The sequence below is a fragment of the Stegodyphus dumicola genome, chromosome X2 (assembly GCF_044657685.1).
Source record: "Stegodyphus dumicola isolate Sdum_Otavi_A_Nest chromosome X2, ASM4465768v1".
NCBI classification, from domain to species: Eukaryota; Metazoa; Arthropoda; class Arachnida; order Araneae; family Eresidae; genus Stegodyphus; species Stegodyphus dumicola.
Genome location: NC_140781.1, coordinates 95,749,294 through 95,774,841, shown reverse-complemented (window position 1 = coordinate 95,774,841; position 25,548 = coordinate 95,749,294). Strand labels below are relative to the sequence as shown.

At 31.8% G+C, this 25,548-nt stretch overlaps 1 protein-coding gene across 8 annotated transcripts in view; it reads right to left on the bottom strand.

Annotated features, from left to right (window-relative positions):
* LOC118186561 (uncharacterized) overlaps nucleotides 1–25,548 on the bottom strand; it is a 175,242-nt gene that overhangs the window by 26,080 nt on the left and 123,614 nt on the right. For all 8 annotated transcript variants that reach the window (XM_085809281.1, XM_085809285.1, XM_035356671.2 and 5 more), the window contains 2 exons: nucleotides 21,372–21,476; nucleotides 21,073–21,206 (listed from right to left, as the gene is read on the bottom strand). In XM_085809281.1, the coding sequence (XP_085665407.1) occupies nucleotides 21,073–21,206; nucleotides 21,372–21,476 (239 nt within the window). The remainder of the gene's footprint in view (nucleotides 1–21,072; nucleotides 21,207–21,371; nucleotides 21,477–25,548) is intronic.

The following is a 25,548-nucleotide window of genomic DNA, read 5'->3' as shown; positions in this document are numbered from 1 at the left end:
ACAGCATGGTGGTACATCAACACAATTCTACATCCCATAGTGTTGCCCTTCCTTTCACAGACTCCTGAGCAAACATTGTACTACTATAGCATAACTTCCACGTGTGGCGAAAATGCCTCGCCACTCATGGCACATCTTTCTGCTTGCCTTCATGCTTTTCCAACACTTCCCTAGCTGCATGATTGCCAGATCTCTCCTTAATAAAGCAAGTTTTGTGATAAGCAGGCATATTATCATCCCCGGATGACACCAAGCTAACTCAGCAATTGGAACATGTCTGACAAACATCCTTCCTAACAGACATCTCTGACCATCTGGATCACAACAGTCTCAGCAATTGGAACATCTATGATAAACCATCTCACAGAAGGACATCCATCAACTTTGTAAGTCAATGTCTAGTTGGGTAACAGCTTGCACGAAGGCCAGAGGTGGGCTAACACATTATTGATTTTTCGATTTTGCTTTTGTAGCTGTACTTCCTGAATAACCCATTCAATTCCTGGGATACTGTTAGTGTTTTGTTTTCAATACACATAGGTCACATCTAACAATTTTCGTCCCATTTGGATTAACTCCTTGGTGCATCGTTTTTAATATTATATAGAGTGCATATATAAATGGCAAGCAGAAGTAATAAGGATAATTATATAAAAATAAAACTGTCAAACTTCATAAAAATGTCATGATGAAATTTGCCAAATCTTTCTTCATGCCATGCACATACTTTTAATGAATGATATCTAGATGCTTATTAAGTATTACATTATAATATTTCATATAGAGCACACATAAATTTCATCTGTATTAAAAAAACTGCTAATCAGATCAAAATTTAAGATTTTTCTAGTTAATATTGCTGAACAGCATAAAAATAAAGCATATATACATTTTTTCCAAGACTTCATAATAGCAAGAATTCTAAACAATACAGATTGCAATCTGAGTTTGTCAGTTTTTATCTTCATGGAGAATGTAAAATAAAACAATATCTTCAACTGCTAACAAAACAACACAAATAATGCATATGCTCCAGACTTCCAATTTGATTATGCAAATCAATCTTCTTTAAGAATGGAATCATGGTAACTATGTAACTTGTGCAATATTTCTCCACTGACAGCAACAAGTTACTAAAGACGCTATGGCCTAGTTTATATTACTGACATAACATTTTCTCATTTCATCATCATTCATCTACAGAATTCAAACCTCTACTTGCATCAACTGCATGTATCAGTTTTTGTCTTACCTAAACAAATAAAAAAATTATCATTAGTTGGCATATAAAATTTTTTCAACTTTACTCATTAACAGAGACTTATTTAATGGAAATTAAACTTACATCTCAATGTTTAATGCATTCTCTCTTCATAAACGCTGATAAAAATTTTTAAACATTTTAATTTCATACACAACCACTAACTTAACTTATAGTTCATGACTGAAACCTACTGTAAAAGATTTAGATTACAAATTCCCAAATACTTATGCACAGAAATCAAACAAAGCAGTTATAATATCTTTCCTTAAAAACCACTGTAAAATCCCATGCAATCACAGCAGAAATTTCTCAATTTCAACAAGTCATTACACTTAAAATGACCCTTTTTAAAATACACAGTAGAGTATCTATTAAAAATGTTCATGTTTCTGCTAATTTACTGATTAGAATTTTAAAAAAACTCTTTAAATCTGTTTAAAATGTTTAAACCAGTAAATCACAAAAATTACGCCAATGTGGCAATTACCAATTACTGTGGCAATCCAAGCTCACAACACTTAATAATTTTATAAGTACTTATTCATATAAAATCTATTTGAATAAGTTTTTTTTTTATATTTTAACCTAATAATAAAATTTAACACAAAGCATTTTAGAAAAAGGAAATTTCTCACATGATGATGTCAAAAAGACAATTTATGTTTTGACTACATGTTATTTTTTTAATGCAAAATACAACTGTTGGCAATCAAATCAAATTTTTGGCAATTAAAATATCAACCTATCAAAAGTATCCCTTAGTCAATTAACATTTATTAAGCAATACACTCATATATATCAAAGGTACTATAATAAGAAAGAATCAAAGAAATTTCAATGAAATATTACTCTCTGAAATGAAATTTTTATTTAAATGACAAAGAGTGACACACAATTTCAACAAAATTTACCTTTAATCCATGTATATTGATTTAAATGTCAAATATTAGCAGATAATGTAAGCATTTATCAAGTTTGATGATACCTTGGGACAATAAAAATACTACACTTGCTGAATAACATAGCCATCTTTTCCAGCAAAAAAAAAAAAAAAAAAAAAAAAAAAAAAAAAAAAAAAAAAAAACTTTATGTACTCAGGCATTAACTAACAAAATTTGGAACATTGCTACAAGAATAATCATTCCTATTACAACAGTGTTCATAATTCCACTCCAGGTCTCATTTCTAAATTCCAGAATGTGCCCCTTTTTTTTTTTAACAACTACCTGCAAAGATTCTAATGTGTTAACTTTAGAGACTTTGAAGGCCACTATGCCTGGACAGGCAGTGACTTGATGGTGAAGTACTGTCCTGTTGAAATAAACCATCTCATTAAACAAGGACATAAGCCACGGAAAAGTTTCAGTGATCAGAAGCAAATTAATTGCATATCTCCAATCACACTACAAATATAATGTGGCCCAAATGTCTTATCACTCCATTGCAGTCTAGTAATAGCAAAGTCATATGTATCATTTCGTCTGCTTTATATGACATGAAATTGTACTAATCTGTGCACAGAACTCAATCAGTCCACTTTGCAGTCTAGTTTTAATGTTCTCAGTAATAAGCAACGTGCAATGTTTGATAATGAGTAGTCAATATTAGTATACAAATAGAACATCAATATCCGCAATGCAAACCACACCAACTGTTTGCTATTATTTGTTGATACTTCAGTACTGAGAATAGATATGATTTAAACAACTGTTTCCCTTCAATCAGTAACGTCTGGAAAAATCCAGGCTGACTGGCCATCAACACTATGTAGGCAGCTCCTGTTTGCCAGGACACAACAGCATCCATAAATGCCATATAAAGTAGACTTCATACAGTAACCCACGAGAACTCATCTGCCCCTTCAGAAAGACTCTGGACATATCTGTTTTGGGTTAAAAATGCATCCTTAATCAATTGACTACAGTCATAACATTTCTTTGCCTTTGATGACTGCAGTACAACTTCCAGAAAGTTTGATTTTAGCCCTATTTACAACTTGTTAAGTTTGGGTGCATTCTACCATGCTTGAATCTGCAACATTCTTCTCATCAGTTCTGCCGACAATTTCTGATTTGAGTGGTAAAAAAATGGCAATTAATTATCATGCAAGTCCTGAACATATAAAAAGAACAGCACTCAAAATTACATTTATATTAATATGAACTGGCATTCACATATATATATAATTAACCATCATTAAACTGTCATCCCAGTGGATCAGTCAAAAATATGCTATAAGTGGCATTACAGTAAATGTGGATGAACAAAAGTTTTCATTTCAGAAGAGGCCAAACATTCTAGGATCAAAATAAGATGTATTTAATGATTCTAACTATTATTAAAAATATATTCATGCAAGTACTATTTCTAAATGCACACTACACTGCTACTTAATTAAACGCAAAAAAATTAAAAATTAAAGGCATTTTACAGATTCAGAATTAAACTAAAAAAAATTTAATGAATGCTTTGGTTTCATACTGGTTTCTTACCTTTCACTTTTATTTCAAATTTTCCCTCTATTGTAAAACCTTTGTCATCTAATTTTTCATAAGAAATTTAAAACACTTTAACAGCATTTATTGCAGTTATAGCATCTTTATACATTAGCACTTGATCTAATTCGCCATCACTTTCATCAGTGGACTGGGGACAGATTACATTTTTTATTTTGGAAAAATATTTGGCATCTTAAACTTCTCCAAAGTTCACAATTATTTCACTGTGAACAGATATATATTCATCCAAATCAAATTTTTAATTTCATTTATTTAGCTTATAGCATAAACTCAATAAAGAGCTCTCACTCTCTTTGGGACTGTCATCTAAACAATTTATTTTGAAATCTGCATGTCTGAAGCAACTGACAATAGTTTTGGTGGAAATCATGTTCCAATTTTTCACTATGCAGAAAATCACATCAAGCATAGCAATGGAAAAGGAAGATTTATCATCAAGGGCAGTTACAAAATTCTCCAGGAAGTTTTCTATAGTTCTAATTTAAAATGACAAATAATCCCTTGCTCCACAGGCAATACACTAGTCACATTTCACAGTAAGTAGACCATTTTTATGGCTTCTAAATTGCTTACTCTGATGTGAACTGAGCATTTTTCAATTACTATAGCTATTATTCTACCTTTCTGCAGCATCTAAATTCTCAATACAGTACAAAGTCCAAGATCTGGACGTCCGATATCCAGAATGATCTAAAATCCGGACCTCAAAGTCACCAACAAAAGTTTTTTAAAGAATTTTTTTGCATGCACATTTGATTTTCCCCCTATAATAAAACATGTGGAGAGTTCTTATTCTTAATTTCACTTTGGCACTAAATTAAAATACCTCGTTATTTAAGAAACAACAATTTTAGCACAAACTTGTATGATCAATAATTTGGTTCTGTAGTTGCATATCTAGCATACATCTCCAATCAAACCACTCTATACAGAAACATCATTAATTTTACACTATTTTAATATTTTATATCCCTGACGGCAACCTGTCGAATCATTATTATATTTTGCTTTTATCAACAATGATAATTTGAGTAATGACTTGTCCAGCAGTGCCTAATATTTTTTTTAATGTACAGTACAAATTTCGAGAACTGAAGTCAGGACTTCGGAGATTCCGGATTTGTGGTTTTTCTGGATATTAGATCATCAGTTTAAATTTAGTAAGATGGCATGTAGAAATTATAAAATTAAAAATATGAAATCGTGATTTATGAAATAATGAAGTATGTATGATCTAAAGGCTATCAAAATTTACAAAAGGAGCCTAATATTTATTTGTTTACCTTATTAAACATTTCTTTCAATGTAAGTTGTTTAAGTTGCTCTGTTTTTTGCTCTAACACTTTCTCTTTAATTCTGTAGACAGACATAATCTGTTGTTCAGCTTCCTTGTTAAAGTCCTGTTAACTGCTGTTTTGAGAATTCCAACTTACTCGTCAATTGAAATTTTCTCGTTTTTAGTAACTTTTCTGTCATTTTCTTCACTATCAGTAGCGGTATTGGATCTAGAACTATGTTACAGATTTCACCATTCATTAATTGATTGATGATTGAGAAGCATTGTCATCACAATGAAAAACTTCTTTTATATCATCTTCATTTATTACCGCTTCTTCACATTTCTTTACAAAATCTGTTAATTGGAAAATTTCACCTTTGTTTTGCAATATCCGAAAACCTTTATAATTAGCGGCTATCATCATCAAATTTAGCTATCCTTCACTATACGTATTTGCATCATGAGCTTGGCGACTAACAACAAGTTGTTCCGTTAAATTTTATCTTCCTTCTATCGTGCACTGAGACAATTAAGCCTGAATGGTATTAGTTTAGTTATTTATTATACTTATGTCTATTTCTTGCATGCTCCAATTTTTCCAATTGAGGCTTATCAGAGTACTGAATAAATAAATTCGCACATATACTTAAGCCTTATTGAGGGCCGCTAGGTATCTTACTGCCTGATGCAGTCTCTGTGGGTCCTAAGTTCAGTGACTCAGCGACGCCATACAAGCCCTGGTGCTGGTTCTGGGTTTATGTGAATAACAAATCAATTATTCTTAATTCAAATAGCCCTAAATGTAATCTTCGGGTCAATGAGAATCATCAACAAAATCTATTTTTAGCATACGGAAAGAAATTTTTGGTAAATTTTACCTCATCAACATTTTTTAGCTCATTTAACTTAAATTTGTAATGATTGCCAAGCGTCAAGTCAACATAAAAAAAAAAAAATTGTTTAGGCATTGCTACATGAGTCATTACTTAAGTTCTCATGTTTTGATAAACATGCAGTGATGAAAGGAAATTATAACAAATAATGATTTGCCAGGTTGGCATCAGATCAACGATGTATCTATGTGGAATGTTTCGGTTTGAGATGTGTGCCAAGCAGATACTCAGCAACGAAGCCAAATTACTGATGGTACAAATTTGTGCTAAAATGATTGTTTATTCAAAAACAAGTTATTTTATTTAGTGTTGAAGTGAAATTAAGAATATGGAGTCTCCAGATGTTTTATTACGTGTGGAAAGGGGGGGAATCAAATGCGCATGCATAAAGCCTACGAGAAAAAAAGTTGTTGGTGGTTTTGAGGTCCGGATTTTGGACTTTGTACTGTATTAGTAATTGAATAGCAAATATTATGGTAACCTTTTATGTTGACATTATGCTTGGGTATGATTACAGATTTAAGTTAAATGTGCTAAGAAATGCGGACGATAAAAAATTTAAAAAAAAATTTCTTTCCATATGCTAAAAATAGATTTTGTTAATGATATGCATAGAACAAAAGATTACATTTAGTGCTATTTAAATTAAGAATAACTGATATGTTATTCACATAAACCAAGAAACGGTGCCAGAGCTCGTACGGCTGCACTAGGGAGCAGAATTCAGGAAAGGCAAAATTTTTGGAATTTAGAGAAGCACCGAGCAACGAAATTAAGAGATTACAAAACTTTCACAATTTAGTTAAAGCACCAGGAATTAAAATACAAGGGCGGCAAATATTTAGAACTCAGGGAGGTGCTTGGTAGCAGAATTATGACCCCCAGAGACTGCACCAGGCGGTAATATATCTAGCACTGGCCCTCAATAAACCTTAAGTCTATATGTGCGAATTTATTTATTCAGGTCTCATCTAATCTTTAAGCATTTGAAAAAAAAAAAAAAATAGATGTAAGTATAATAAGTAACTAAATTAGTACAATTCAGGCTAAACTGCTTCAGGGCATGATAGAAGCAAGACAAAATTGAGCGGAAGAACTTTTCTTCCAGCGCCAATCTCATGCTAAAATAATGTAAAATAATGTATAGCCAATAATGTACAGCAGACGTTATCAAGCTAGGCTAAAATTATACTTTACTGATTCCAAGGTATTTCAATTAATATAGAAGATTGTCATGTTCCGTAACTTTCTTATTTGATCCAGCTTATTATTTTTTGCAGGTTATATTATTACAACAATTTTATGAAAATTAAAGTTTGAACTTTTAAATATGTCAAAAAGGGGTTCTAATTTTGGAGCTGCAAAATGATTTACAAAGCGAAAGCATGTTTCAATGTCTATTGAACAAAAAGTGGAAAAAGGTTTATCCGCCTCAAAAATTTATGTGGAGGGTATGGCACTGGAAAGTCAACTGTGTATGACACAAGAAAAAAGATCTGTTTTTGAATTTTTTGTGTTTCCGACACCCCACTGGCAATGAATAACAGAAAAACTGTTCAATATGCTAGAAGTGACGACTGAATGGATCAGACAGCGTCACAGCAAAATCGTACCATTGTTGGATACAGTGCTAATGGCTCAAGTCAAAATATTTCATGAACTGAGTGCACATATTCGACAGGTTGGTTAACCAAATTTAAAAATCGCCATGGTATAAGGCAATTAAAACTTTCAGGTGAAAATGTTTCAGCTTATATACTGAAGCTGCTGAACTATTTGCAGATGAATTCATCGAACTCATTACTAGTGAACAGTTATCTCCAGAACAAATTTACAACACTGATAAAACTGGTCTTTTCTGGCAAAATGTAATGCGAAATACCTTGGCAACCTGTACAGAAAAGGCTTCCACTGGTGTCAAAGATTCCAAAGTGTAATTAACAATTTTAGCATGTGCAGATGCTGGAGGAATGCACAAGTGTAAACTTTTTGTAATTGGAAAAAATACACAAGCTCGAGCATTTAAAGGAGTAAAGAATTTCTCCATTCTATATTGTAAAAATAAAAGAGCATGGATGACACAATAGTTAATGAATGATTGGTTTGAAAATCATTCCATAGCCGAGACTTGGCAACATTTGAATTTGGTTGGTTTACCAGATGACGCAAAAATTGTCTTGATTATAGACAACAGTTGAGCTCAAAGTTTTGATGAAAGATAATATATCAGTATTATTCTTTCCTCCAAATTGTAGGTCCATAATTCAGCCTATGAATATTGAAATAGTGTGCGCATTGAAATGCAGATATAAAGTAGTGTTTTTAAAATGTTAAATTTCTTGAATGATGGCAAGACCGTTCAAGAAATTTTGAAATATTTTAGCATAAAATCTGCTGAGCGGAGCATCGCAAGATTGTGGGAGGTCTCTCTCCAGATACTTTAAAAACTGCTTAGCATAATTTATGGCCTGCTACCATAGTTCATGATGAGGATGGTGAAAATAAAAGCCGTGAATTTGAAGGCTTTTGGATATCGCAAACCAAAGGTGAAATTTTCCAATTAATGGCTTTTGTAAAGAAATATGGAGAAGCGATAATAAATAAAGGCGATATAACAGAAGTTTTTCATTGTGATGACGATGACCCAATCATCAATAAATTAACGGAGGGTGAAATATGTAATATGGTTCTAGATCTAGAAAATACCACTACCGCTGGCGGAAAAAGTGACAGAGAGGTTATTGAAAACGAAAAAATTTCAATTGATAATAGGAGTTCTCAACACAGCAGTTACAGGACTTTAACCAAATGGAACTTTGTAACTGAACAGGAAATTATGTCTGTCTATAGAATTAAAGAGAAAATATTAGTACAAAAAATGAAGCTACTTAAACAATTTACAATGAAAGAAATGTATAATAAAGTAAACAAATATTACGTTTTTTTTTTTTTTTTTTTTTTTTTTTTTTTTTTTAAATTTTGATACCCCATAGATCATAAATCATGATTTCATATATTTAAAAATTTTTTACAAGCCATCTTACTAGATTTAAATTGATGATCTAATATCGGGAAAAATTCCAAATCTGGAATCGCCGAAGTCCTGATAAGTCTGGTCTCCAAGCTCTGAAGTTATGCAAGCTTCGAAGTTGATACAGCTCACTAACAAAAACCCTTAAAACAGTGAAAATCTTCTATGACAATATGTTTCAACTTCTCACTGCTATTGAAGCTGGATCCCATCAAGAAAGTGAGTCTTTTTTCCCAAATGCATTTTTCTTTCACAAAAGAAAATTTTTTTTGTTCAGTAAGCTGCTGTAAATCAATCCATATTCATTCACATTAAAAAATGTCACTTGAACCATATTATTTGCCTAGTTCTTTAGCACTGAGCTTTTCCAGTCCATAATGTCATTACTTTCATCAACTGGATCAATGTCGAATATTGGCTACCCTGAATTTTTTTAACATGCCTTATCTTCAGTCTTTCCAACCATCCATTACTGGCTGTAAAGTTTTCTTCTCTGAGTTCGACAGCAATTTGAAGCCTTTTTTTTTTTTCAAAATAAAAGTGAAAGACCAGCCCATTTTGTATCCTGGCAAATTTTATCGAGGTGACTTAGAGCTTCCTTGATTTCTTTATGGGGAGAAGCCCACTGCTGTTTTTTTCATTTATTATCACAATTTACAGTGTCTTTTGATGACAAAATGTCATTTAATGTTTCAGGAATTCCATGAGTTTTGCAAAGGCAGCTTTTGAGTGATTTGATTTTTTAAACTCCTCAGAAATGCTCCCTTTTGTTTAAAAATGTTAAAATTTTACACTATTTCTGATATTCTACTGAAAAGTATGAGCATTCAAATTTCTGCTTTCCAACTACAGAAGACCAGGAATGACCCAAGAAAACTTTCAGTTGAATACACATGCCAAGATCTGCTCCATCTGTCTATTTTTCGACAAATGCTAGAAGTACATACACGTGTTCAGTTGTTGTGCGAATGAGCAGGAGACAGAAGAGGGACTGAGAATGCACTGTAAGCTCCCCTTTTCCAAGGTCAAAGTGACCTTAACCTCTAAACTAGAAAAAATTACTTATTTAGCATCTAAATACTGATAGTTTAAGTTTTAGAAACACTTTTAAGATGAAGGCAGATTATTTTACTATTTTTTCTTTATTCAATTGGTCATGACTTCACAAAAGTAATGGTTTAAATGGGATGATGGTTTAATGAGGATGGATCGCATTATAATATAAACACACAAAACTGAAATAAATGCAATTCCATTTCAAAATAATACGTACCTGTGCATAAATTGAAACACTTATTAATTATATTACTTAAACACACATTAATTAGGAGTGTAGATACCATTTTGATCCTCACTAATTATAATACAAATGCCATTCCAATTTTGATTGTTGTTATATTTTATTTCCATGAGTTGAGCAATATAAACCATGCTATAATTATACTTAATTCCAGCTTACTACAGTAAACATTAAAGTAACTTTTTCAAAGAAAAATCCAACTTTTTAACTACAAGAAATTTACTTTTTATTATAGTTTTAGCAATACAATCTATGCTACAATTACATTTAATTCCAGCTTACTGCTGCAAAAATTAACCTTTTCACAGATCAATACAACTTTTTACATTTTAATCTAGTTTTCTACATAAGTTCCTACTACAATTTAAATGCTTTTTAACACATTACAAATAATTTTAGGGATACTTATCAGGTGAGAAGTTATGATTCAATATTGCACAGATAGAAAAAAATTTAAGAGCACAATGAACTGAATGGTTTTTTTTGGGGGGGGGGAGGAAAAGGGGTCAAAACAAAGCTTTTGCAAGTATTAACAATGTTAATTAAATGTAGAGTTACTTTATATATCAGAGATGATTTCAAGTAATACTGTTTTTCCAGCAACTATACAGTTCTTTTCATAATATAACATGGAATTTAACATTTATCCCAACTGCCACTTTCTTAGAGTTCTCTGGAAAAAATAACTGTAAATAATTTCTTTAGTATAACCAAGTAACACACCTGAAAGCTACTAAATTTCTGATAATGAAAGATTAATTAGTTATGTTATTAACTTTGTTACAATGCTGGCAATTTCTTCCTTTTCCCCCCTCTTCCATGCTTCAGTTGACAGTACATCACTTTTATTAGTTTCCAGTTCATATGTACTATAATGATTGCTAATATTTGTCGAACACTCCACTTTTTTCTTTTTGCAAATTTAACATGAATGATAGTATTAGAAGAGAATTTTCCTTTATTAAAAGTGCAGATGAAAATTAAGGATATGTGTCTTCATGCTTAGACACACAGCATGAAGATGTTTTCCAGTCACTTAATTACTCATAAATGATTAAAAAAAAAAGTCCACTTCTAAGTTGAGTGCTTACACACTATCACTTAACTAAATGTGACTATTTTCCTGAATCAGAGCTTCATCAAGGTAAACATCATCTTTTGAGGCAGGCATGCTTAGTCAGCAAGATGGCTGCTCACCTTGCCCCTGCACCCTGCTTGTTTAATGTTACATTGCCCATACACTGAAAATTAGTACTATACATTTAAAAAAAAAAAAAAAAAGTGCAATAACCTAATCCCATTTCCTATTTAATTAATTATTGAAGTTTCTGTTAACACAGCCATCATACAGCTAATAATTTGCCATACTGTGTGAACTTCTATGCCATCTATCAGTGGCATTCGAGTGTTACCAATCTCTTATTTTACTTTTGAGCCTTTTAATTTGATGTACAAAAATGCAAAAGCTTAAGATTTGCCAATCAATTTCAGATGCACTCTCTGTGAAGATCTAATTATTAAGAATAAAAGCTACTGAAGTAGATTTTCAAGTTTAAAGATCATGGAAAGGATGTTTCTAATCAGTTATAATAAAGCATCAAACCATCACTGCAGCCTGTGTTAGATATACAGCAAATCTATCAGAAATTATATCCTAAATCATAAAAAAGTCAACAGAAATAGTCTCCTGCTTTTTTTAAATTACATCAGACTCCTATCACATGAAAAACTATGCATCAGATTCACTATCTGAAATAAAATTATGTCTCAGACTCCTGTCTTTTCAGTCCTTCCATCAACAAATTATCATTTTTCCAATACCAGAACCACTCTTTTGCAGGAAAAATTAATTATGCATTATCTAGGTATCTACCAGGTAGCTGAAGACTACAAAAGGATTTGAATTTTTACCAATACAACCAAAACAACTGATAAACATTTTAGAGTCAAGAACAATATACAGCAAATAAATTCATGTAATATAAACTCACAATCCAAGAAGTAACATTCAGAAAATTTTCCTTCACAGTAGATGCAAGCTTTTTTTAACTCAAAATAATAATAATAATAATAATAATAACAATAAGAAAAAGAACCCCATGATATTAGTAATAGTAATTTCAAATATGATACTCACAGAGAAAACGTTTTTAAACATGAAAAATTAAATTCTTAAAATTTTATACAGTTTCATCTTATTGAGGATAAATAACAAGGTGAGGGTGCTACACAGATTATGAGTTGCCCAGGTTCTGATACAACACAGAAATAATATTTTTTCAAGTCTGTTTATCTTTAATACGAGCTGAACTCAGAAAATGTGTAAATAAACACCTAAACAGTATTACAGAAAAGTGCTAATGCTTTCAGAATCCACATGCTGCAATTTTTAAGAATATGTAGCAACAATACATTTTAATTCATTCAGGAAGAGCTTGTCATGTGCACTGCCAGCTAACATTATTTCATGGCTGGGTATGTCATTTATGAATCACCATTTAATTCACTCTGTAGCTGAACATACCACATAGAACTTTTTACATAGAACATTTAATTAGCATTTTTTGTTGCCACTAGATGTAGCTGTCATCTGTTATGGTGAAATGTATCGAAAGTGATGCATGCTGACCTTCATTCCTATGCAAAGTTTTAGTATTTGGTATTTTGTTTTGGAATTAGATCGAGATTAGTGGGTGTTGAGTGATGTATTGGCTCTTTAATTGGGTCAGTTGATATAAACAAATGTGCACATTATGGATGCTTTGGAAACCTCCCCTCTCCAGGATATAACAGGCTAGATGTTTTATCTTTTCAAAGGTTTTACTTAACAGAAGAGCATATACAAATGATAAATGAGTCTTTTTCTCCCACAGATGATAGTGATGAAATTTCTGCAGAATTGCAAAGTGATAGTTATACTGCTTATAAATACGGGCATATTTACTTTTTCATTTGTATTTAGAGGCAAGTCAAAAATTATGAATGCTGGTTTTTTATGAAAGAGATTTTCAATAATTTTTATTAATGTGTTGGATTAATAAAATCTGTGATTGGATGTTTTTGCCATATATATTTATTTGAGGTAAGTCAATTACATTACTCTAGAACTGATTATTTAAAAAAAATTAAGAAAACTATAATGTTTTCAAATTAATTCTGAAAACTACCTGAAGCAGTGCGAAATGAACATTTTCACATGACAATGTATCCAGTTAGTGTGCCTGAGCTGCCCATCGTAAATGGGTTAATATGATTGGAAGAGAAGAATTCTAAGTCAAGAGTATTTTCATTTAGTTCAGAAGGAACCCATAAAGGATGACAAGACATATTAATGGCAGATAAATAATGACCCTGTGACCCCCCCCGAAAAAAAAACAAAGATGACGACTTTGTCTTACGTATTTAAAATACAGATTAGTCAAACTGTAAAACTAACTTACCTAAAAATAACTTGCTAAGTTGTTATGAATTGACAGAAAAAGGTTCGCATTATTCCATGCATTCAAACTGCAACCTACATAACATAAGAACACATATTGAAATACAATAAAAATAGAATTAAATACAACAGACTGTATATTACTTAATTTGAATATCACTTTTAAACACAGCATCATTTATGCATTTGCAACTTTTATAATAATGCTCAAGTGCATTACAACTTCCAGTTTGCTGCATTGCTTTGAGAGCCAAATATTGCTTGTACCGTAATTTCCGGAAGAAAGGCCACATCAGAGTTCGTTATTGCAAGGCATGTGGAGTCGTGTCCGCCTTTGAAAAAAATTGCAGAAAAGGCAGGGGTGGGGAGAGGATGGGTCCTGGAAGATTCATTGAATGGCAGAGGAGAGAGACTATTCAAACTGATGAGAATGTTGATTTGAAAGGGGGAAGAATGTTATTGTTCTGACATCTCGTTTAGGGTGAATAAGGCATGTAGGTCCGTTCAAGGGAAAGAACGTAAACAAAATAACGTTCGCAAAAAGCAACTGAGTGGTCTTTTGTGTCGGAACAGCACCAGTCTATGCACAATGACAAGGCCATCCAAACTATGTACAATGACCATCATAGGAAATATTTTATTTTTAGTGCACCTAAATGCCGCATGGGTAGAAACGCTGCACCCGCTGAAAATTTAAGTTTTAAACACGTAAACACCGCGGTGTTTCTTCCGGAAATTACGGTATTAATATCATCATCAAACTGATTAAGCAAAAGCAGTGATCAATATTAGATGAATTTAAAAAGGAGAGGGGGGTAGGTACAAAAGGAAATTTCCACTTTCTCATATAAATTTGAATTAAAACACCCTCACACTCAGTAGAACACAGTTCACTTTCAAACTTCTAATTTATTTTTATCATATGTATTTGCCTCCTAACAGATTTAAATATTACTCCCATTACTTCATGATTACTAAAATAAAAAAGATGTAATATTAAATTATGTAATAGTCAGCACTTGTGCTCACAAGCTATCTGCATTTAAAATAAAAATAATAGTAATATAATAAGAAATATGCTTTATACAAATATGGTGCTAAACAATACAAATGGAAAGTAAGTAAAAAATTTTACTGTACATGCAGTCATTAAAAAAGGGGGGGGTATTCTGGTGAGACATGAATAAATAAGATGCAGTATTCAACACTATCAAATAGCCACCTGGAAGTGACTAGTTAGCACTCTGATTTCTTATTCAAATGGGCACACTGTGTCCTTATTGAAAACTAACACTCAAAATCCAACTCAAAAACAATTTTTATCGCAAAAATGAAAAAGTCATTACGATAAACTAAATAAAATACCCAAAGTGTTAAAGATTTTGCATCAAATAAGAAAATGTGCCATTTTTAATTAGTAGAGCTGTAAATATGCTTTATCAATAGAATGATAGATTGAGGGGGACTTGGTCCTATAAAACTTGCAGTTTTGCATCTAAAAGTGACCATTTTTAACAGTCATTCCTTTTCTTATTATAAGACACCAGAATTTTTGGCAGAAAGAAATTCCAAATTTGGTGAGTGGAAAGTGGTTAAAAATCAGCAATTTGATGGAATATGAAACCTCCTCATATGACACCTGCAACATTTATTTAAAAACTTAAAAATCTGTGGAATTCATCTTCTCTCTCTTTTAATCAAAAAGAAGAAATGAATTTTATTACATTTACCATTTCAAAATAAGAAAATATAATGCTCTCTCTATAGAATGCATGTACATGTTTTGACAGAATGACCATCCTACATCACAAATAACTTGTAATTATTTTATGAACACTGAAAGTGACATACTTCTGCCTTTTTATAGCTACATTTAACCAGGTATGCAACTCAAACTGCCTTTAAAAACCGAATTTTCATTTATATTTTTCTGTTAACTAAATGAAAGAATAAAATTTATTTTTTGTTCAGGAAATTAGAAACTCACTTCAAATAAAATTACTACAATACAAAATGAAATTCTTGTTAAAATTGGAAACCATCCAACTACAGCTTGGTACTCATATATAATTAGATATGTACTGTGTTAAAAATTATTTTCAGCATTCAAACCCAATTTAAAAATAATGCCAATTCCCATGAGAAATATGCATTATTTTTAATATCAATTTTAACAGTACTTAATGCATTATATTATTTGTACTGCATAACGCAACACTAACTTAAAAGTTATAACAAAATTAAATTACTCTTGAGACACAAAACAGCCACAAAAAGTTATCAAGCTATAACTTTAGAGTAACAGAGTAGTAAGCATTTTTAGCTTTAAATTGAACCATGGAGCTGCACTGAAACATAATGTGACAAAAAGGAAAGACTGATGATGTCAAGCGACTTTTCACAAAGTTCAAGAACTTACGAACCATGATTATGTTAATGACATTCATCATAAAAGATGTGCATCTAGTTTATACACTCAGGAACACTGACAATAGTGCACCAAGAAGGAAGAACAGTACAACTGCAAATAAGTACAGAACAAGTACAGTGAGATCTGATATACAAATGATCCAAGTTTGGTGCCAATGCACATAATTACATATATTGCAGTGACGCCGCAATTAGAAAATAGGGCCTACATAAGCTGGTGCATAGATAAAGATATACAAACGTGACATCACATTCCAACTCTAGGAGGACTTTAGTAAGCAAAGAATGGCAGTTAGATATGTAAGAAGACATTTCTCACAGTTCAGTGAATTTGAGAAGGTCCTGATCATTGGCATGAAAAATAGCAGGCTTGTGGTTGTGCCGTGGCATTCGGAGTGTACCATCAGAGCAGACTGAGAGTGGTGGATAAGAGATGGTATCCACGTGTAGAGAATCATGTTATGACAACAAGGCAAGAGGTTTGAAGGATCATTGTGGATCCCACAGTGACTTGTTCCATTATACAGTTAGATATAGAGGTGCCAGTCATTCCACAAACCATTTTCAGATGCCTTACAGAAGCAAATCTGCAATTCAATCTGCATTTTCATGTACAGCCTTTAACACCGAAAAAACAGTGTCTCCGTCTACAGCGGTGCCACACCAGAGCAACGAAGAATACGCCAGATTGGTAAAATGTGGTATTTCGTGATGAGTCTTGGTTTGCTTTGGAGACAGATGTTAACACATATGGTTGTAGAGGCATCCTGGTGATAGGTACAACTTCACCTAAGCTGTCGTGAGACGCACTGCCCATAAAGCAGGTGCAATGGTCCGGGGTCCATAGTCTATGATAGCCATAACTGTGGTACATGGGACCTTAACAGGCCAGTGTTATGTTGATGACATTCTTCAGCCTTCCATGGGACCTTTTCTATGTGGTCTTCCAGGGACAATTTTGCAGCAAGATAATGCTTGTTCTCATACAGCTCGAGCTGTTCAAGACTTTCTATGTTATGTTCACTCTTCCATGGCTGGCCCACTAGCTGGACTTGTCCCTTATAGAGTATGTGTGGGGCCAGCTGAAATGGAAGATGCCACCGTGTCACTCTGTACATCATTAGGAGGTGGCTATTCAAGATTTGTGAGCCCAATCATCCTCAGGACAATATCAGACATCTATTGAACTCAGTGCCAGACAATACACACTGTATTTGTTTAATTGTCTTATTTTTGGGATCAAATTCAATCTCACATCTGTATTATTATGCATATTAAATTTCATTTCAATCTGATGCTCCCTTCTACATGCACTATTTTCAATGTTCTTGAGTATATATTCATAAACAAACATTCAAGAAACACTTAGAATTCCTATATATGAATTATATATAAAATGTAATAGTAAAGAGAAAATTTACTACTGCTTCAGCTTAAAAACACTAAAAATATTCTTTCACTGCTATATTTCTGACATCAGCAGAATACACAGCACAAAAATGGAAAGAACCAAAATGCAAATATATATCCATATATGGAATGGTAGAGCTCCCTGGGCAGAATTTCTTATTTCCTCCTCATTTTAAAGCTTTCAATTCGTTCCTCATTAAAGAAAGTATGCACATGCTCTAAATTTACTGGGCTGCACATGCCTAAAATGACAGAAAAAGAATCTTTGCAGATACTTTGTTTTGAGGTGAATTTCGTGGTGGTGTGTTTTGGACTTCCCCATTTTAGAAAGAATAATAGTTTTATGCTGGGATTTAAACTGAAGATTATTGAATATTTTGAAGAGAATGGAAACAGAGCTGCTGAAAGAGAACGGAGTGCAAGTAAAAAATTAATAAGGGACTGGAGAAAATCCAATCGCTACAAGAAATGAATGTAAATAGGCGAGCATTCAGAGGACTAAAGCTTGGAGTTTTCCCAATGATACAAAATGAAATTCTTTCTTATATTTCAAGAAAAAGGTTGGATGGATGAAAAAACGATGAAAGATTGGGTTCGCAATGTTTGGAACAAAAGGTCTGGGGCATTCCTAAAAAAAACTAGCCATGCTGGTACTCTTCCGAGGACATCTTGTTGATGATGTGAAGAAAGATCTTTCAGAAGGCAAAACAGATCTTGTCATAATTCCTGGAGATCTTCCATCAATTCTGCAACCATTGGACATATCAGTTAACAAACCGTTTAAAGACAATATGAGAAAAGTATATGGATGGCCAGTGGGAACAAAGGAAAAATCCCACTAGAAAAGTAAGTTGTCCATTCCTGGAACTAATGTGTACCTAAATACTACAAAGCTGAACTTCAATAACAAACAATATAATTTTAGAAAGTCTTAAGAAGACTGGTACCTCCAATGCTTTGAACGGAAGCAAAGATTCTTCAGACACCAATTCACATTACAACAGTGATAGTGACACCTTTAGTGAAAGTTATTATGAATTATCTATTATGGTATTAGAATTTTTTTTTCAAAATGTTCACAAAGATTATTTGTGAATTTTATGTCTATAAAAATGTTACCATAAAATGAAAAATGACTCTTTTTCGTGTGCAACTGATGAAAAGACAATTTAATAAACAGCACGTAATCTCAAAACATTTAGTAAGTTACTAATTTTATTATAATATTTATATATTTTTATACCAGTAATGTTTTAGCATTATACTGTATAATATTGTGCAGTAGATTTGCTTGCATAATAGTTGCACCAAGCCTTTCACATGAAAAATTGGCAAAAAAAGTGTGACTATTAAGTGAGTAAACATGGTAGTACCAATGTAGAATTAATTTTATTAAAAACAGTAAATATGGCTGATGCTTAAAAAAACTGATTCGGTCAAGGGGTCCCTAGAACATTATAATTTGTGTTCCCCACTTAAAAAAAGTTTCAGAAATGCTGGTTTAAGCTATTTCTATTGGAGACTATACAAAGCTCTAAATATTTTCAAATCCCTCAATTCAAACTTTTTATGCTTCTTTAGAAATGCTTCGTTTCCAACTCCATTATCTTAACTTTCCATTACTTCCCCCTGTTTTTTAATTTGCCTTTCTTGCCCAGTGTACATTCTATATAGGATTTAAGCAATACTAAATAATGCTGGGTTAACTAATTTCCTAGATACACAAAATACCTCACTAATGAGATGTTTTATGCATCAGCAGTGCTAACAGAGATACATAAAACATTGAAAGTCAGATAACTAATCTTTGTCAATTGTACTTGGTTTTGACAGCTAACAGTAAAAGCTACTTCTTAATGAAGAGTGTGACTCTACAGCTATATATCACAGGCAAAGATAATATCTGTTTAACTGCAATAACCTTTTATGAAACTTTCTTGAATCCCTCCTCCTTTAAAGTTAATCTGAAAAAATTGTGAAAGCCTAGGGGGGAATGCTTCATTACAAAATAACCTACAGGGTAAAAACAACTTTTTCTCATGCAGGGTTCCCAATGAAATTCCAGAAGAATCAGAGAGAAAATTAAGAAAAGGTTTCCCATTTAGGAAAAACCTTTTAAATTTTCCCAACTTCCTCTGATTTCTCATGACAAAGCAGTACAACTTTTCTGACCAAATATAAGGTACTAGTTATTAAATAACATATCACTAACTTAATTATTTATTTGTTTGGCATGAAATACAATGCAATAACTAAGGAACAATGTAAAAACTTATCTTAGTTATTAGCATGAAAACAAGCAAAGCATTGCAGGAAATATGATGTTTTTAATTACGTATTTTTTAAAAAGAAATACCAAAATGAAAAAAAAAAAAAAAAAAAAAAAAAAAAAAACCTTTTGTTCATTTTATAATTCATAATAAATACTATTATTTTGTTTCTTCAAAATAATAAGAAAACAGAATTGAAATGGATTAAAAAAGTGTACAATTAATATACTTATTTACTACAATACAATAACTTCTTAACTATGCTATTTATATTAGAAGGGCAATTATACTTCTAACTAGATGGGGACATGGAACGATTTCATTTCTAAAGAAAAAAGGGTGAAGAACAGCTCTTACATTTTCATTTCCATGACTTTTGAGGTGACTGCGAACCCTATCATGAATTCCTTAAAATTTTTAAAATTAATCAGCAGCCAATATTTTGATATAACGTGACAGGGCAAAATCATCCCTCTATATACCACTGTGTGATAAAATTCTTATGTTAAAAGCTTTGTTTCCTCATAAAAATGTTACAATTATACGGAAGATATAAAGTTCTGATATAAATTAAATGGAATATAATAACTTTTAAAAAGTTACCCACCCTCCCAGATTTGTCTTCCCAATAATATAACTGTCACTAATAACCAATCAGTTATATTAAAGAGGGTAGAGAGAAAGATAAATTCTTTAAAAACATTGGTTTAAGAGCCTTCTTCTAGACTTAAAATATTGGAATAATTTTGGAATATTAATCTAAAAAATAACAAAACAAAATAGCATAAAGGTTTAAAAAGAGAATTCTTAATTTATACATAACAATTTGCATAAAAGCCTTCTAAAAACAATAATTACACCACATACATAAATTATGCATGCACAGGCATAAATTACAGTAAAGATCTGAGATATATAAAAGAAAAATTTTCTTACCTGTGATAATTGAATTACATGAACTTCAAGGAGAAACTTCTTCCAGCTAGGTAGGTGATATCTAAATTATCTTTTACTTGAGAATTCTAGCTTAAGAAAGAACTCTGATGGCATTTAACATTAGGCGACAAACAATTGCTTCACTTATATGACATGAATATTTCAAATTTAAAAGTATATTCATTTCAACCTACACATAATACACAATACTAGAACTAAAAACATATTTTCTTTTAAAACATAAACAGCAAAATGCATGTGGCAGTATCATTTCATACATAAAAATGAAATATATGTGCACCTGCTCCACTGGCAAATCCAGTCCCCAGAAAGTGAAGCCATTTCATAGTGATGAAGGTACTGATTAACTTCTTGCAGTCGAGACATGAAGTACTTACTTTCCAATGCACCAGCTTGCCAGTCAACATGCCGAGTCTGCACAGAGAATTATCACAACTACTTACTATACAAAATTTTACAGATAAAAATTTTAAAACTAGATTAAAATGCAATTGTACAGCATATCAAAAAACATATGTGAACACAAATGAATATGCTACCACATGTTAAAAATGTTCATCAAACTGACAAATTAATTACCTGTAACTGAATCAGAATAGTACTAAGCGATGCCAAAGAAGAGTGACTTGACAAAAGGAAGGTTAACTTATCCACTAATACAGAAGACAAATCCATGATGCTCATCTAAAAGAAATTAAACAGAACACATGGTTATATGTCAAAAATGCATGCTATGTAAAGCAAATATATATAATAATTTATTTACTAAAGAAATATTTATTATATTATCTCCTAAGATTAATTTACATATATATCTACTAAAGAACACAAAAATGGGGTTCAAACCTGATAATTACAGAAAACTTCCACTGCAAAATAATAAAATTCAGCAAAATGCTATGAATAATAATTACACTAGCTTTGAAATTCTTCAGAATTCTAGCATCTTGAAACTCCTCTTCAGTAAACTAGTACAATTGATAATAATTTTAAATATTACTTCCCATTTCTGGTCACCAGTGGCCAAGTAATGAAACCATCAAATACTGGTTTTTAATACACCTAACCCGAGTTTGAATCCAGGTGAACGATTTGACTGCATTATTGATTTATGTGGTTTACTCCATGTGTAACATTAATATGAGCCAATTTCCCTGAGAAAGTCATTCATAAAGTCATCTCTCTTTAGGCATACAGCCCTTGCTTACTTTGCCATATTTGAGTAAACACGAGACAAGATGATTAAGTAAATAATTTATTCATGAGCAATAAAATATATCAGTAATCACTGTGATAAATTAGGCCTGCATTAAGGTAAAATAACTAAAATTACACAAAAAGTATGATTTAACACTACTTAGCAATGTTTGATTACTTTATACTGAGTATAAATTGCATTACATTAAACCATGGCAGCATAAAAGTGTAACTCAAAAGCAATTACTGTATATTTCTAGACATAACTTGAGAATTTCCAATAATTTTTTCTTTTTCTCATGAAGTTTGGGAGTTACATCAGTTAAAATAATTTCATCACAAAAAATGGTACTACAGGTTAAATAACCAAAAAAAAAAAAAAAAAAAAAAAAAAATCTTCTATTTTATCTTAATATTTCTAAAGCAAATCTTGATTTTGGTTTCTGACTCAAAATTTTCAAATAATTGTAGGAAGTCTCTCTCTACAAAAGGAAAATCTGACAGATGTCAACATCCCTCATTTTAACAGTTATTATTATTGTCCATATGCTTCATAGATGTTACTTTCAGTTACGTGCACAACATTTTTCAGCAAAAAGTCGCAACTTTTATTCTAAAACTTGCAAAATACATGCTTATATTTTCACATCATAGCATAAATGAAGAACAGTATTTTACTCATAAAACTTATAGAAAACTGCAGTGAAAAATTGATTGGAATTGAGAATAATTACTACAACTTAAAATCAATTTAAATTTCACCATGCTTTAGCCAAAATGCCAAATGATGCACATCATAAAATTGAGAGAAGTGAGAAAGATTAAACACACCCTTTCATTCTAGAAGGCTTTTACTCTTATTTTTCGAATGGAAGCTGAGGGTGAATTGGTACCTTTTTACCTTGTCTGACAAGGTCCAGTTACTTATAATTTTGCCAATATTTATGGCTGCATTTAAACGGCAATTTGACATTTGGGTTACACATGCCAATTTTAGTTTTGGTTCAATTTTCGGCAAGAAGCCTTGCATCTTGATTTAGATGTGAATCGGCATACACTCAGAAATACAGTGAAATTTCGCTTCACAAACTTCTTTCCTGTTCATCATCCAAAATGTTTGCAAACCTAAACTATTTTCCCATGGAATTAATGCAAAATACATAAATCCATTCTTGGAGAATAATGATGACTGCTTACTTAAAATTTACAACAATTTCTTGCACACAAGATCATAACAAAAAAACCAACAGACCTAAACCTTAAATCTAAGACAAAAATTAACAAGATATTAAACAGATATAACAAATGAGTATTTAATTTTACTATACCCATCTGAAGGAGATAAATGACATAAGGGGGAACTGTTGATAAAAAGAAATGTTACTGTTTGGATGAGGATCTGCTTCCATAAAAGCACCTGATTAACTGTCTCTCTGGAGCATCTTATTTTATATTTTCTTTGTCCCTTAGCATCATTTGACTCCGGTGGAGACAGAGCCTTAGTTTTACTCAAAATTTGACCAATGTGATTTGTTGTCTTCACTTTGAAATGTTTCTAAAGTGAATCCCAGCACTGTCATTGAAAATGCTTTGCTATAGCATACTGCCACTTCTTCAGTTTGAATTTTTTATTACATGAAACTTTGCATTTTACTCCATTTTGTATAAACTTTGCAGATCAAAAGAGGTGGGCATATCTTTTTAATCTGCCTTCGTCAGAAAACACTTTTTCCACAACTGCCTTTTGTTCCTGCTTCTGAAGGTAGTTCAGTTCTTTCCAGTTGAATGCAATTTTACGGTCATTTAGTAACTCCTTCATGTCTTCCTTATTCACTTCTAAGCCCATAATTTTCCCTACTAACATAAGATGATTGATAACAAAAAACAGTGTCAAAACTCCCAGTCTGGCCATTAACGTCCTTCAGGTTAAATTTATGATCCTGTAGATCAAATTTACTAATGAGAGTAAAGCAATGGAAAATATTAAGATGATGCTTCTAGAAGTCCCTGATAATTACTTCTGTATGAGAGGTTACCTCAAAATACTTTTGAAAATCATTTGTTGCTGACTTGTGTATTTGTAATTCAAGGCACCTTTCATCATTCAAGACAATTTTTGTTCAGATAACTTGTTCATGAATTAATTTGTTCATGATGTGAGGCATTCATGAACTGAGATTTCACTATAATATAGAAATATTATGATAATTGCAGAAATACTACTTTATGAATTATGCTGCTGCCCAGCCGCTATAGAGATCAGCGACCCTGACTGCCGCAGCGATGGGCCTGGATTCAAATTCCCGGCGCTGGCATGATCGTAATTGTCCATCTCTTCATAGGAAGCAATGAAGGCTATCTATTAAGTGTTTCCATAATGAAATGGCCACCACTTCGGCCCTTGTAGTGGTGCATGTATAATGGGCATTAAATACAGTGGCCGGCCATTAAAAAAAATATATATATATAGTGCTAGCTGATTTTATGAATTCCAATTTCTTTGTTCAAATGATTAAATTAATGGAATTTAACAACAACAGTCAAAAACACAAAAACCTTCAGAAAATAAACCACCATAAAAACTAAATAAGTAAATATTAATCTTTATCTGGTGATGACTGCAAATGAAAAGCCTCAGTATATCTGAAAAAGCATTAGTCTCTGTCTTCAGAAGAAAACTATTCTGCTTGTGCACATTACTTCACGCATTTTACAAAATAATATGATAGACAATTTATGCAAATAGAGGCCATTTTCTGTTTATTACTTGCATTCAAGTCAGTAACCAATTCTTGTTTTTAAATAAAAGATATTTCTAATAAAAGTGATGCTACTGCAGCTCACAACAGAAAGGAACATGCACCACTAAGTAAAGGATCTAAACATGACTTAGATTAAACACTGGAAAAGTATCAAAGAATCACAAAACCATGTTTTGAACATCTTTCCAGGGTTCATAGCCACATTTTAGTTAAAAAAATAAGCACCTATAAGCACTTTTCAAGAACATTTTAAGAAAAAAATAAGCACCTGTCTAATTACATTATACACAACTGCATAACCTTAAAAATTAGACTTGTAATTTAAAATATGAGAAATGCAGTATTTATTAAGAAAGAATAAGCATTACCTCAACCATGGAAAATAATTACTTTTTTTTTTTAAAAATTTTAAATAACAGTTCAATTTACAGAACTAGTTTACAATGAGAGGAAAAAAAACTATGCAGAACTAAACTATATTACAAGATTTAATGATGAAATGTCAGTTCAAAATAGAGAAAATAAATAATAATAAGGCATATTTATTGTATTCACTTGGAACCTAATAATAAATACAATTTTATTTTTCCACTCATATTGATATTTAAATAATTTAAATCTAAATTCTGAACATTTTCTAAATTTTCATTGTATATCAGTTTTCTCTTAACAGATATTGCAAGCAAAGTAATTTAAGTAAAAAAGAGGAACATTTCTGAAATCAGAAGACAGAAATTTGCTTCATGCAGTCATCCTTTAACAGTAAAATCTTAACTAACCCGCATACTTGGAAATTG